The sequence below is a fragment of the Pleuronectes platessa genome, chromosome 20 (assembly GCF_947347685.1).
Source record: "Pleuronectes platessa chromosome 20, fPlePla1.1, whole genome shotgun sequence".
NCBI classification, from domain to species: Eukaryota; Metazoa; Chordata; class Actinopteri; order Pleuronectiformes; family Pleuronectidae; genus Pleuronectes; species Pleuronectes platessa.
The window spans coordinates 7920470-7934910 of record NC_070645.1 but is presented as its reverse complement, the minus strand read 5'-3'; the positions used below and the strand labels follow the sequence as shown (position 1 = coordinate 7934910).

General features: G+C 41.8%; 1 protein-coding gene across 1 annotated transcript; it reads left to right on the top strand.

The window, feature by feature from the left end:
• Nucleotides 1-494: 494 nt before the first annotated feature.
• qtrt2 (queuine tRNA-ribosyltransferase accessory subunit 2) lies at nt 495-11767 on the top strand. The gene is made up of 8 exons (XM_053413004.1): nt 495-1028; nt 1135-1190; nt 2498-2574; nt 2786-2995; nt 4256-4455; nt 6643-6794; nt 10702-10819; nt 10942-11767. Exons 1-8 carry the CDS (start codon nt 826-828, stop codon nt 11201-11203), a joined length of 1278 nt encoding a protein of 425 aa, XP_053268979.1. The 5' UTR covers nt 495-825; the 3' UTR covers nt 11204-11767.
• The last annotated feature ends 2674 nt before the right edge of the window (nt 11768-14441 follow it).

The following is a 14441-nucleotide window of genomic DNA, read 5'->3' as shown; positions in this document are numbered from 1 at the left end:
GAGTTACAAAAAGTATATGAACCTTAAACATTAAACATATTATATACATACATTTTTACAGCTTTTAAGGACCAGAGCACTGACAGGCACTGACAGACAGTGAGGCCTATTGAAATTGTAAGGATTATTAATATTCAGGCAAATCAATTGGCTTTTTGTTATTATTATTTATTTTTTCATGCAAATGATTTTTGAGGGCTTTAAAATGCTCAAATTCACACCTCCTGCGCAGAAGTGGACTGCGCACCTTCTGTAGAAGTGGAACGCGCATCTCATAAATAATTTAATTGAACTACATTTTTTACTTTATATAAAAAAATTCTGTTTGCCCACAAAAATATGTAATCATATGATACAACGATACAGTTTAAAGATGTCTGTAAACATGTGGGAGTAGAAGAACAAAAGGAAACATGGGAGCAGTGAGATGAAATAATTAACTTGTTTTGTGTGGGAGTTTTTCAAAGTATCCCTGAGCCCAGTGATGACGACATCATTCCGCGACTTGTAGTTCCTGTCCCACTGAGTTGTAATGTTGAGCTAAAGAAATGAACTCCTGACTTTTAAAAGAGTTTAACTGAAGTATAGTCGTGCACGTGTAGCTCTTATTGTTTTCGTTTTTACTGCGAGCGCTTGTACAAAGTTGTTACGCGTTAGGCTAGTTAGCTACGTGGCTAATTCACGTGTTCTTCTACAGCCCGTGCTTGTAGCTAACATTAGCTCACTGCCATCAGCCCCATTCAAACGACAGAACGATAACTAAGGACTTCCAGGCGTTGTGCTTCAGTTATTCAGTGACCGGGTTGGACCGCTCCGAGCAGCGGGATGAAGCTGGAGCTGTCCCGGCTGGTTCAGGGAGGAGGTCGGCTCGGGGTCCTGAAGGGGCTCGGCAGGACGAAGCAGCTCAGCCTGGAGGTCCCGGGGTGTCTCCTGTACACACACTTGGGGACAGTCCCCCACCTCACCCAGGACACACTGCAGACCCTGAGCAACCTGCCCTCTGTCACCCAGGTCTCCCTGTCCAACATGTGAGTTCAACCCACACACACACACACACACACACACACACACACACACACACACACTGGGCTCTCTCTGAGATCTAACCTGCATCTCCATCTCTCCTCCCTGCAGAGCAGAGCACCAGGAGGTGTTGGAGGAGTTTAAGGATGGATTCAGGAAGTTTGCAGGTATTTTATCTCAGTCACATGTTCAATACATCCAGAAAATAGGAGTGGAGAGCGATTAAACTGCACTGATTACAACAACATTCATTCAAATCATGAAGGCTTGTATTGATATCTAAGCAGCATAGTTTTACTTTAAATGCATCAAACTACATGTGTGTATTAACAGTTTTCTTTCATATGTAACCCAACACTGGTTCAGATATGGGGACATTTTGGTTTAAACCCCAAATTCAGTGTTTCCCTGCAGCCTAGAAAAGTCAAAAATGCAGTAATCTGAATGTAAGACCTCAAATGGTCGAAAGTGTTGATTATCGTATATCTTATATTTAATTTAATTTTATTTGTATTACTTGTACTATGATGTATTACGTTTTACTGTCCTTTTGTTATACCATGACACCTGTGAAGCACTTTGGTCAACCAAGATGTTTACCAAGTTGTTTTAAATGTGCTATATAAAATTGACATTAACATTGATTAACAAACTTTAGTGTGATTAAAGGTTCCTTCATTCTTCACCACTTGACAACAGTGTTTTTGTCGACATGTTTGTTTATAAGAGCCAAACATTGTATCAGATTGGAATCTGTATTAGCAGATATAATCAAGGTGTGTTATTAATAAAATCCCCAACAGCAGTTTGTGTTTACACCCACACACATTACACACTTAACATTACAGATTTTCGTGCTTCTAAACATTAAACCGTTGCCAACTCTTGATGTTTGTAAATATATTTGTCGCATTCTCCTCATTCCTATTACAGTTCATTTCTGGATAGTGGGAGGAAGTAGAGACATGTTGTCCATCCTTAAATACAGCCTATTAGTTCAACATTAAAAAGCTGATTAGCTCGGTGAACTTGAGGAAAATGTAACATTTAAATAAATGCCCCAGAGGAGTGGCCTCATTTGGCTTTGCTGTACATCAGTAGTAGTGGTGCTAAGCCTCACCCTGCTTCAGGCAAACGCAAGTTTAAATTATAAATGTAATCAGTGTTGCGTCAGTCGTTGTAGACGGTCAGGGGATTATAACAGTGCTGTCTCCAAAGTCCCAGAAGGGAAGAGTAGTGATTGAATAATTAGAAATAAGAACAGGATTTAAAACCTTTTCTTTTCTCCCCTTTTGATCCTCTGCTGCAGCTGTGTTTGCTGATAAGGCCACCGTGCCTCATCCCTCTCTCCGGAGTTGTCACATTAGTAATAAAACATCTTGCTCGGTCACTTTGCTTTGGTTGACAGGAACTCTTTGTCTGGTTTTGTTCTTTGTGACTGATGCACATTGATTTTGGGTTTTGTTCTCTGAAGGTCTTCATGATACTTTGTTGTACTGCTCGCTCCACGACCCGGCTGCCCCCTTTCCGACAGGCCATATTACCAACAAGGTGAGATTAAACTTTGACTTTCAAGAACAAATCAACATAATGGGATTCAACTCATTTGTTTCTCCACTTTTTTCTCTCTGTCTGATCTCTGTCTGTGCCGGCACTGCCGCACTTTGAAATCTCCCGACCTACCATAGCTGAAGCATCACTAAAGCTTTTACTTTGAAATGTGTGTTTGCAAGTGAAAATGTCCTCCCTCTGATGTTACTAGACGGTGTCAGTGTGGGGCAGCGGTGGGCGGATAGAGCTGAATGTGGCCAAGTTCATGGCTCTGCAGAAGGTCGTGCAGCCAGACTGGTACCAGAGCATGGCCGACGGTGAGACGTGGCAGAACAACACGTCGCTCAAACGAGTTCGAAAGTCTGTGGATCGAACTCTCGCTCACTTGGACGAGTGTCTGCTGCTGCACCAAAACTCACAGGTACGCACACACACAAACTGAACAGCCACTAAACACAACCTGTTGCTCTTTTTCCGTCTTAAATTACTTTCTAAACTGGGTTTACTATCATATACACTATAATATATTGCAATACTGTAAGCAAGGTTATATATTCCGTTTTTCCATTCAATTTTAGGAAAACTCACGGTATAAAGAACACAACATGATATGCATATTACACGTTATGTAGGAGTAAAATTGGTGGAGATAGATTGCAACACTGATATCTAACAGTCGGGACTTCAAACGCAACACAATTTGAGAATATGACAAAACATAATATTGCAATACTAAAAGCGTATCAATATTTTCTTGCACCCCTACTGTAAATATTTTTTGTTAATGGAGTTACACTACACAAGGATGGATTCTGGTCTTTGAGAAGCTGTGCTAAAGCTGGAAACAGTGAAGGAAGCAATACTTTATCAGTGGGTTGTGTAAGGGTTTTGCATCAGACATGACAATAAAAAAAGAAACTGTCAGTTGTCCTGACTGAGACACATGTAGGGCTAGATGCAACCAATAGCTTGAGGTGCTGGGGATGAGTTGGACAGAGCACTGCTCCTCGTCAAGAATTTACAATGAAGCGATGGCACAAAATGTATTCGATTTTCAGGTTGTCTATCTGTCCGTCTGTCCCACTTTTCATGAACACAAAGCTATGTGGGTAGTCCTTCAAATTCGGTTCAACTGTATGAGCTGATTAAATCTTTGTGGTCCAATGTCAGGGTGACCTGGCTTTGTGAAGGCGATTTCTCCGAAACACGATGATATAAACACACTTTAAATTTGGCAGAAATGATCAGTTGGACTCAACGATGACGTGTTTCTATGTTTTGTGTTCAAATGTCACAAGTCAAGGTCACTGTGACCTCCCAAGACGAGGTTGTGGCCATAACTCATTCATACATTTATTATTACAAAGTACTTGTAAGCTGCAACTTAAAGCAAACAACAGAAAGGTGGTTATTCTAGTTGGACATGTTTTTCTGAAAATCTGTGTTTTTCTCCGCAGTTATTGATAAAAGCGGCATTTACCTGTTCCGTTTCAAAATGTGTCCCGCAAACCTCATCATCCACCGTGTGTGTTTAGAAAATGGGGCTGTAATCTCTTCAAAATCTCAGTTGGTTTTCTGCAGTAATCTCCTTCTTCTTTGTCCTTCTAATTTCTTCTCTTCCTTTTATCTAGCAGGATCTTTCTGTCTGATGTTTAATAACCAACCTGTCTGTCATTGTCAGGAGTTGGAAGGAGTGGAGGTGTTCGGCGTGGTGGAGGGAGGAGACGTCCTGGAAGAGAGGGTGCGCTCGGCCAGGGAGACGGCCAAGAGGCCCGTGGCTGGATTCTGTCTGGACAGCCTCCGGGCGGGCTCCATAGACCCGGCCCTGAGGACCCAGCTCATCACTGCTGTGACCAAAGAGCTGCCTGAGGACAAACCCAGGTCAGCACTTCTAGTGACTGCATGAAAAATACGTGTATTGATTAAAGGGATTCTTTTCCCACCAATCATACACTCTTCCCTGGTGTGTAATTGAAAAGTATTCAGTGAGGACGGGCAATCAAGTAGAACCAAACAAAAGAAGAATAGAGGGGGAGTAAACAAACAAACTGTACCCTCTGTTTTGAACTCTTATTCATTATCTTGACATCAATAAGAAAACTTTGGCAAAAGTTTGCTTAGTAGTTTTAGACGGCTCACTATAAGCTTGTAGCTCCCTCTCTTTAACACACATTGATTCAACAAAAACAACACAGGCAAAAATCCAACAGATTGATGAACAATTTAAAAGAGTGTAACCGTAGTTTAAGGCCAGGATTGAGAAAACACAGCAGTATGTGGGAAAAGCCATGTTAACCTCACCACACAAAGCTTGTGTTACCCTGTCCTTCACACTCATGGCTATTGCGTGTTTTCCCTGATTAAAGACAAATGCAGTGCAAAAAATGAATCTTAGTCCTCCAAGTAGCCTCACCACCTTCACCCCATCCTGTGTGAAGCTATAAATGTACTCAGTCTGTTTCCACCAGCCCCTCCAGTCGCGCTTTTGAAGGATGTCCATTTGCTGATTGATCTGGGGCTTTTGTCGTCAGCAACTGGAAAATAGGTCAAAAAATCGTGTAGTTCAGTTTCACGAACGGTCAATTACGCTGTCAGTTGATCAGTTGTAAAGCTCTAACGAGATTTTTTTTTTCATTCAATCCAGAATAGATATTGATTCCTGGATCAGTAAACTGTTCATTCATTTGATTTCTGCATTTATAGCGAATGAGCCAAGCAGTGAAGAAGTGTAGTTTAAAGTGCACTTACCCATGCATCACAGCTGTTTGTGTGCAAAACAACGTGATTCACAGGGCGAGTGGGCCCAGTTGGTGGGTCCTACTCAATCAATTAATTATCCTGCTTGACTAATTACAAGTGAAAACCGAGTAGCTCGGCTGCTGCTGCTGCTGCTGCTCAATCCAACCAGTCCTCAGTCTGTCAGCAGTCGTGACGTCAGCTCAGCCTCATTCGTTCGTTTTACTACAATTTACATGTTTATTGTCCTGCAATTATGGATTGTGTGCTGAAAATAGCTTATAATTCAAATTTGGGGCAAGACACTGAACCCACAAATTGCCCCTAACGACTCTGCCGACCAGTGTATGAGTGGTGTGTGGTGGACAAAGTGCTGTGCATCGAAGCACTGTATGAATGTGTGAATGTTATTGTGCTGTAAAGGACTGGAGTGGTCTGTTTGAAAAACTCTCTACAAATGGTCTATTTACTATTTAAAATGTAAACGCAGAAAACAGAAATTAGATACTTGTCGCTTGTGAATCTTCTGGTAAAACTGGAGTTGCTGCTTTCTTCTATTTTATATAAATTGAATCAGAGCTGAAACAATTACTCAACATTAAAAATTAACATCTTTGGACTATTGGACGAAACAGACAAATAAAATAATTCATCTTGGGCTCTGGGAACTTGTGATAGACTCTAATAACTCTGTCATTTGTCTGTCATTTTAGATAAACAAAATAAATAAAAATACTACAGAGAAAGGATTGATTAATCCAATGAGGTTATTTCTAGTTGCAGGCCCATGTATTAGTTGTGATTGCTAAAGCAGAAACTTTGAGATGATTTTGAATTCTGTGAAAGCTGTTTGCCCAATTGTAGATGGCTTCTTCTGAAGATATTGCAAACAGTCTGAGAAAATAAAGTCTCAAGGACAAACTCACCATAGGAGTCTCTGCTTCCCCCAAGTAAATCCCCTTTTCTGAGCCTCGGCCTTGGAGACGGCTCCACATGAGCAGTCCTGTCGCTGGCGGACGTCTGGTCATGGCTCAGACTAGTTTGAGGGAGAAGGGATGTGAGGAGCGACAGTTTGTTTGAAGGAGCTGGATGCACTTTGTGAAAAAGCTCCTCAAATACCATGGGGCACCATCCCCGCTGGTCGCTCTAGAAACGCTGCTTCCATTTGGAAAGTGACGTGGGGTCATTCTAAAGTGCTGTTATAAAGAACAGAAATAGAGAAACGATGACTTGTGTAACAATACTATGTTGTGGACATTTGTGTGTGTGTGTGTGTGTTACATTTATGTTTATGATTTATTTGGCTTAGTGTTGTTTGTGTCCTTGACTCAGACTGCTGCAGGGTGTCGGACGACCTGACGAGGTGCTGGCCTGTGTGGAGGCCGGCGTGGACCTGTTCGAGAGCTTTTTCCCGTTCCAGGTGACGGAGCGTGGCTGCGCTCTTTGCTTCAGCTTCGACATCTCCCCGGACCCGGAGAGCGCAGGTAGAGCACCCCCTGCAGGTGTGGTGAATAGCTGTGCTGAGGAGTAGTCCTAGTTATCTTTTTTAATTTCAAGCTATTTACGAGGTAAATCGATATGTCAGACAAAAGTGAATAATACTTTTAATTAGCAGTTTTGTTTTAGTTACAGCTATGGTTCTGTTAATGTATATGTGGTCACTCAGCAGGAAACCTGATTAATAATAAAAACACATCGTTTAGATGCTCAAACATGCTCAGACATATTAGAAACATGAGGCGATGTTGCTCTGTCTGGTTAACTGCTGCTAATGTTCCTGTTTGAGTTGCATTAACCTCGCTCCCCCATTATAGATTAAAATACAATTCATGCATGTCGAGATTTATTCTGGAAGAACAGCTTCCCTTTTCCTCTCAGGCACTAACCTATGTAAATGTCATTGTATTTTTTCACATGCTTTTTTAATTCCAGATTTTAAATGGGGCAAAGGGGCTCAAATGAGACATTTGGAAATTTGGCCGCACTTCAGTGCTTATTTTCAGGTTTGCTCCTGTCAAACCAAGCGACCTTTCAGTTACTGCAACCTTGCCCAAAGCCACAGACTGACTTTGTTAAGAGTGCGATGAAGGAAAAAGGTGGAAATCTGGCATTCCTCTTACGACCTTGAATATGAGCATCACTGTGTCCTTTGGGCGGCTGGGTAAGGGGTCTCTCTCATTTTGGGACTGATATCCCTTCATAACTTGACATATGTCTTGAATTTAATTCATTATGTTCTAAAAAGGTCTTAAAATCTACTTGTTGAAACCTGCAGAAACCCTGCCTACCATAATAATTTCCTTTTTATTGTTTCTGATTGAAATTAGTTATGGACAAAGCGATGAGAGAATGTTTTTTTTTTTATGTATATATACTGAAATGTCATGAGCACATGCGAATGAATACTACAAAGCTGGGAAGAGGCACCACTTTGATATTTTAATGGTGCAGAGCATTGGCGCTCTTTTAAATACTCAGTAATTACTCTGGTGGATTAATTTCTATATGAGGAGCGATTGATGTTGAGTTGAAAACACTTATAAAGTCAATTTTCCTGCTTACTATATAAATGTAAAGAGGCATTCATCTCTCAGAACAGCGTCTTCTCTCCTTTTAATCAGACTCAAATGGTTCAGTTTGAAGACTGTGTGTAAAGCTGGGTGTGCAAAAAGGCTAAGTGACTGCAGTGTGAGTTTCTGAATAATTAATAGGAAACATGCGTGTGTGTCTGTATGGTGGTCGTGTTGCTCGGCCCATGAGGGTATTTATTTTGCGGTTAAAAAAATCAGGCCTAGAACCAGCAACCCGTGAAAATCTGTGCCTTTGTTTGTTTGTGTGTAGTGGGTCGTGTTTACTATGTAGCCCGGGTCAGATGAATAATTGGCTGGGGAGATATTCAGCTGATGAAATGAAATCAATGGTGTATCACATTGCAGCTGCTTTTTAAGGCAACAATTAGGTCCAGGCCCTTCACCGGGATCGCTGTCCCAAGTGGACGTCTACAGAAGTGTTATGACAAGAGCTGTGGGAACCGCAGCGCCTCGGCTCGCTGCCGCAGACTTCTGTGCTTCATTAAAAAGTTGTGTTAAACTGCTCTGACAGACGGAGTGAAGTTTGGTATCCGGCAGCATCAAGTGTCAGACAGCACTAATCGATTCTGCACAGGTAGCGTAATGGAGTTCAGTGGAGGTGAGAGCAGCAATGGTGTCAAACCTGCAGAGAAACTCTAATTCCCCTCTCAGCCAATTATGAGGCACCGGTTGGGGTGCAAAGGAGGATGGGTGTTGGGAGGGGGTTGACACCTTCACTTCCCAGTTAACGTCCTTCATGCTAATCTCTTCCTTTCCTTCCTTCCTTTCCTCCCTCCTTCCCCAATTATTCCTCTGTGGCACTCTTTCATTCTGCATTTTTGATGTGTACTCCTTTCTCCTTTAGTGTGTTTATCCAAACAACTCTGTAACTGGACATTTAGTCAACAGACAAAGAGTTTGTGATAGTACTTTCCCTAAACAAAAAAGAAAAACATAATGATGTAGAAATGCAGAATTTGCAGCATTTGTAAGAACTAGAAAAACGTGTAAAACCATAAATAAAAAAACTGCAGGGAGGGAGTGTGCTCGCCTCATCTAACAGATTCTGGTCGCTTTTCTGTATCGCTTTCCAACGACTTCTTTTTTAATTTTACCTTGTTGTCAATATGGTTTAATGCAATATATTATAGTTTGTGTCTTGTCTGTATCCCATAGTGCAGGGGTCTTCAACGTTTTTCTGGCCAAGGACCCCCAAACCGGTGGAGAGATGGAGCAGGGACCCCCTACTATATATATTGTATACAATTGTGTTTTATATTAAACTAGGGCCATATATAAGCATAGCTACCCTGTTATTATGCTTTCAATACTAAGCTATTCAAATATTACACAGGTTCATATATTCATGTTTTTAATTGAAACATGTGCACGGTACAGGATGGCCATGCCACTGCTATTTAGAAACATAACTCTTGCATACAAAACTGAGCTATTAAAGTAATTCACAGATTCATGTTTTAATTTTAAACATTCATGTAGAAGAGACAGTGAATCCTCAAGCCATCTATGGCTGCCACACATACTCCCACATTAGTGAGATGTCGGACCCTGATGGGTAGCACACAACTTATCTAACCTTGGACGGATGGAGGTTGTCAGGCAGAGGGACTTATCAGCCTCACAATATGTCCGATGCGTGTTAATGTGTATTTAAACACATTTAAATTTGTGGGAAAAAAATTGGTTTGAAAATAAATCAAAAATTATAAAAAATATAAAAAATTGTCTAATCAAACAAACATTTCGCGACCCCCCCTGCAGTACCTCCGCGGACCCCCTAGGGGTCGCGGACCCCCTGTTGAAGACCTCTGCCATAGTGTAAAAGGGTTGTCAGCGACATGGTGCAGTGCTTTGTTCCTGACTGCAATCAGAGCTTCTCCAAATATGGTTACTTCTAGTTTCCGCCAAAAAACTAACTCAAGGTTTCCAAACGTCAGATCACAAACCAGTTGGTTGGTTAACACCTGGTTTTATCACCTATTGGTTCAATTAGGAAAATATTTTCTTTGTGAGTTTTCCTTTAGTCCTTCATGTCCAAACATTGATAGGGATTAATAATCTTTGTAAAAGATGCTATCATTCGTTTCATAGCGTTAACTCTTCAAACTTAAAACCCTTTTCTTCTCAGCTTCAGTTTCTGTATTCGTTGCCATTGCTCTTCAGCAAAAGTAACTTTTCGCCCCTTGACATTCTCTTAACTTCGGTCAAGCCTCATTTCGTCTGTTTTGTTCTGATGATTGTCTGCCCCCTCCTCGGGCTCCACGCAGCACCCCCTTTGTTATCAATTTTTGTAATGCTTTGTTTATACTCCTTTCTGCTCCCTGCTTCACCAACTCCAGCTTCCACTAATCCAATTTGCTCTATTGTTGCCATTTAATCTCTGTGTTTAATAATTCACATCACTGCCGACCACTGTCTTCCTCTCCGGTGTCCATCCTCTGTCTCTTTCTTCATCTTCCTGGCGTCCCTCGTGTCTGCAGCTGCCCCTCGATAAAAGACGGCTCTTCATCAGCTCTGTCACTTTTCTCTCTACTCATCAGTTTAAGTGAAGTCAACTAGCAGCGAACACCCATCTGTGTAAGACAGGCATCAGTCGTCAGAACATCAGTCATTATATTATCATAGTGGAGAGAATGTAGGTCGCAGCTGCGGTTGAAAGGGGTTTAATAAACTGTACGTGTTGGCGGTCGAGTTTCGCTGACGGAGAGTAACAGTTCTGCACAGAGGGAGTTTATGAGGGTGAGGTTATGGTGTGAAGGGTTTGTGGACGGATTAATGACACGTTTGCATGTTGTTGCAGTGCTGCAGCTGGACGATGAGGAGAGGGACGCTGCAGAGAAGACGCAACTGAACGGAGATCTTAATCCTGACGATCAAACACAAATGACGTCCTTTGAGATAAATCTCAATGACAAAAGGTTTGTGGCTGTTTTTTCTACGCCTGTAAAGGGTTTTATGAGCAGTGGCGCTTTCAGAATCTTTATTTGTTCCTTTATGTGCCTGTTAAATTGATTTAGACTCACTTTGAACTTCTATCCAGGTACCAGGATGACTTCAGGCCCCTGGTGGAGGGGTGTGGCTGCTACTGCTGCAAGAACCACCAGAGGGCGTACCTGCACCACCTGCTGGTGACCAATGAGCTGCTGGCCGGAGTCCTGCTCATGATCCACAACACAGCCCACTATCACGGCTTCTTTGGTGCCCTAAGAGAGGCTATGGCCAGTGATAAAGTGGACCTTCTGAAGAGAAGGGTACTTAGGGAGAGGGATGAGCAGACGGAGCGAAAAGAGCAAGACGGATAAATCTGAAAGATAAGAGACGGATTGATCTCACTCCTCTTGAGGATCGCTGGCCTGAGCTGCCAGAGGCAATCAAAGCTCTATCTGGCTCTTTCCAGTACAGTGAGAGGATGTGGGGCTGTGATGCTGCAGAGACCTTGCCGAGCCCATTCCTTATGTTACCAAAGTTAAGAATGTTCAAAAGAGAAGGGGGGGAGGATTAAAAGAAAGCGAAGCTGATAAAGGCACGTGTTGATGTCAGTCAGTGCCTTGGGACGAGCGCTCCTGTTAAAGTCCTGTATTGATCTGAGCAGATATGGTTAGGTGCCTGAAGAGGGATAGGAGCTTGACAAGAGGTCAAGAGGAATTTGCATAAAGAAATGTGAGGATGGATGGAGACAGACTATCAACCCTGACTGATTCCCCGTGTGCTTCCTCCCTTGGCCCGATCTCAGGTCAGCAAATGACTAACATCCCCTGGACTCATTGACACTGCAGCATAAACCAGAGGGAGAGCCGACGACTGACAAAAAAGATTCTGCTTTTCTGCTGATCCACATTAAAAAGTCTCTCCTATTAAGGAAGGAATCTTTTTGTCCTCTCATATGTTATCGATCTGTTTTCTTCAAGCTTTTGTCATTCTCACTCAATTTTCACATCAGTTGGATACGTCAAATAGCTCCTCGCACGCCATGTCGTCCTAACCAGCATGATGAGACTGTGTGTGGTATTAAACCAGTCAACACCACTCTCTACACACTGATGGAGGTTTGTCTCAGGCGGGTTAAGGGGAGGTTAAGTGAAGGTTTCAGCTGACAGCTCCAACCATTCCTGCTGCTGGGAAAGGATAAAGATCAGATAAAGATACAGGCCTCTGCTGCCTCCCATGCAGTGATGGAGGGCGGCTCTTTGAAGGTGAGGGGACGTAATTGACTGCCAGACCATGCAGATGTCTGTGGGGGACAAGGGGACAGAGCGGGAGAGAGGAGAGTGTGACAGATTTATGGAGCAGCCGTGAGGATTTTTGTTGCACCTGTGGGTTACCTTAACCACTTCCAGCATTATACAAAAGTATGCTGGAGGATTTACCGCTGTCGATAGGTGGGCACTGCGCATAAATGTTTAAGAAATACAGGCATAAAATAAGCAGAGTTGAAAAGTTGGAAATTTATGAATGCCTGTGGGGGAAATGGGGGGAGGCTAAAACAAGCAGTGACCTCTAGAGTTCATTTATTTTAAGGTTTAATGGGATGACCGGGGACAGAAACTAGTGTGGAAAAGGTTGTGAAGTATATCCTCAGATTAGCTGGTAAAAATAAAGAAGCTGAAAGTGAAAGGCTGTTGCTTTCTTTCCCTGGATAATTGCTGTCGATGTTTTATTCACAACATGCTTCTGTCGAGACGCAACAGTTTCCCAAATAATGTGAATCTCAACACACGTGTATAGAAAAGCATCTGGCACAAATCAACCCATCCTGTTCTAATAGTACCCAGGTCCCTTCGAAGCTGCCAATGACAGCTGCTAGTATGTGTAGAGCTCTGGACTCCAGCCTGTTATTTATTATCAGGCGTTTGACCTTCCACTGTATGATAAAGTGGAACGTAAGGGATCGCAGTAATTATGAGATACAGAGAACTAGAACATAATGTAAGCTCTCGGAAGATGGAGAAGGTGGTGGAGTTTGAGCCCGAGAGGTTGTAGATCGTAGGAAATAATGGTGTAAAGAAATGTTAATATGTAATTAAACAGCAGAGTATCGGGGACAGACTATATAATAATAATAATGATGCAAGTAATTTATACAGCTCCTTTCAGAACATAGTTACAAGGTGGTTTAATTGTTAAAAATTAAACCCCCCCTCATGCCCGACAGTCCCCTAAAGAAACCATGTTTAAATTCACTAGATCCAGATTTTAATTAGGATTTGCACCGATCATAAATATAAGTTCCTTTAACATGTCTGATTTGTTTTTATAAAGATCCATTCATTCCTTTTCTGAGAAATCGCCGAAAAGTAAAAAAAATGTAATAATCGTGAATAAAGTTACAAAGAATGAAGTCAGCTCCTCTGGTCCATCACATCCAGTTAGTGATGGCTCTGGCAGCTGCTGGAGCGTTGCATCCTGGGAGCGTGGGTGTAACATCGATATTTAGCCAATTCAAGCTTATTTGAGTTTCCTAAACACAGCCAGCGCCTCAGAGCTTGTGTGGTTTCTCCTTTTGAGCAGAAACAGCGTTTGGCACAATCTCCTCAGAGTCACATTGTGTTTATGTTATCAGAAGAGAAAGAATTTCCTTGTTAGTAAAACTGATTCTATAATTGCAATTTCAGCCACACAAGGCATTTTCTATAGCGACGATAGTAGATAGTATATTCTACAAAGTTTGACTATAGTTATTCTTATTTCTAGACATTTCAACTTTATTCAGAAATTGCTAAATATAATTTTTTGGTAATTTTCAGAGTTAAAGATTCTAACATTTTAATTTTATAAGAAGCTGTTACTTTAGACAGACTGATATTTATATAACTTTGCTGAGTCATGATAAGAGCTGAGGCCACAGGTCTGACAGTATATTTATGTATTTTACTATATTTTAATGTACTTTTATGTACTTTAATGAATTGAATCTACTTTAATCTGTTTTGAAATAGCCTGATAGGTTTAGCTCTTGTGTGAAATAATGACGCCTGGATTTGATTGATTAGCTGGAGACTATTGGAGCCTCATAAAACTTGTCTCAAACTAGTGTGCGGTGAATATTTAACACATTGACTGAACATCAACCTTCACGCGAAGTTGTGTCCAACTGGGAAATGTAAATTAGTGTTTATTTTAACACTCTGCTGAGAACAATATCTGGCTGTGTGTTTGTCTCTGCTGCTGCTGCTGCTGCTGCTGAGAAACTAAAACACCGTCTGCTTATCATTGTCTTTTATTTATCTCTCTATTTTTTTTTACAGACAGTCGCCTGTCTGGAGGCAGCACAGCGAGGGAAGGTTTGAGTTATGAGTCATAAAAACTAAAACACCATAAATGAAAGTTTGGTTGTTGTTGCTCCTCTTCTTCTTCTCCCTCCTCCTCCTCCTCCTCCTCCACCTCTTCTACGTCATCTTCCCCCTCTCCCCCCCTCCTCCTCTTCTTGCTCTTCTCCTTCCTCCCCCTCATTTTCATCTTCAATAAATTGTAAATATTAATTCTGTGTTACTTTCCCACTGTGACTGCAATAGTGATAAGTTTAGTAATAATAAACAATAT

Coding starts and splice junctions, on each gene's coding strand:
- qtrt2 (XM_053413004.1), top strand. CDS start 826: ATGAAGCTGGAGCTGTCCCGGCTGGTTCAGGGAGGAGGTCGGCTCGGG. Junction 1,191..2,497: donor TGGATTCAGGAAGTTTGCAG/GTATTTTATCTC, acceptor TGTTCTCTGAAG/GTCTTCATGATACTTTGTTG. Junction 2,575..2,785: donor CAGGCCATATTACCAACAAG/GTGAGATTAAAC, acceptor TGATGTTACTAG/ACGGTGTCAGTGTGGGGCAG.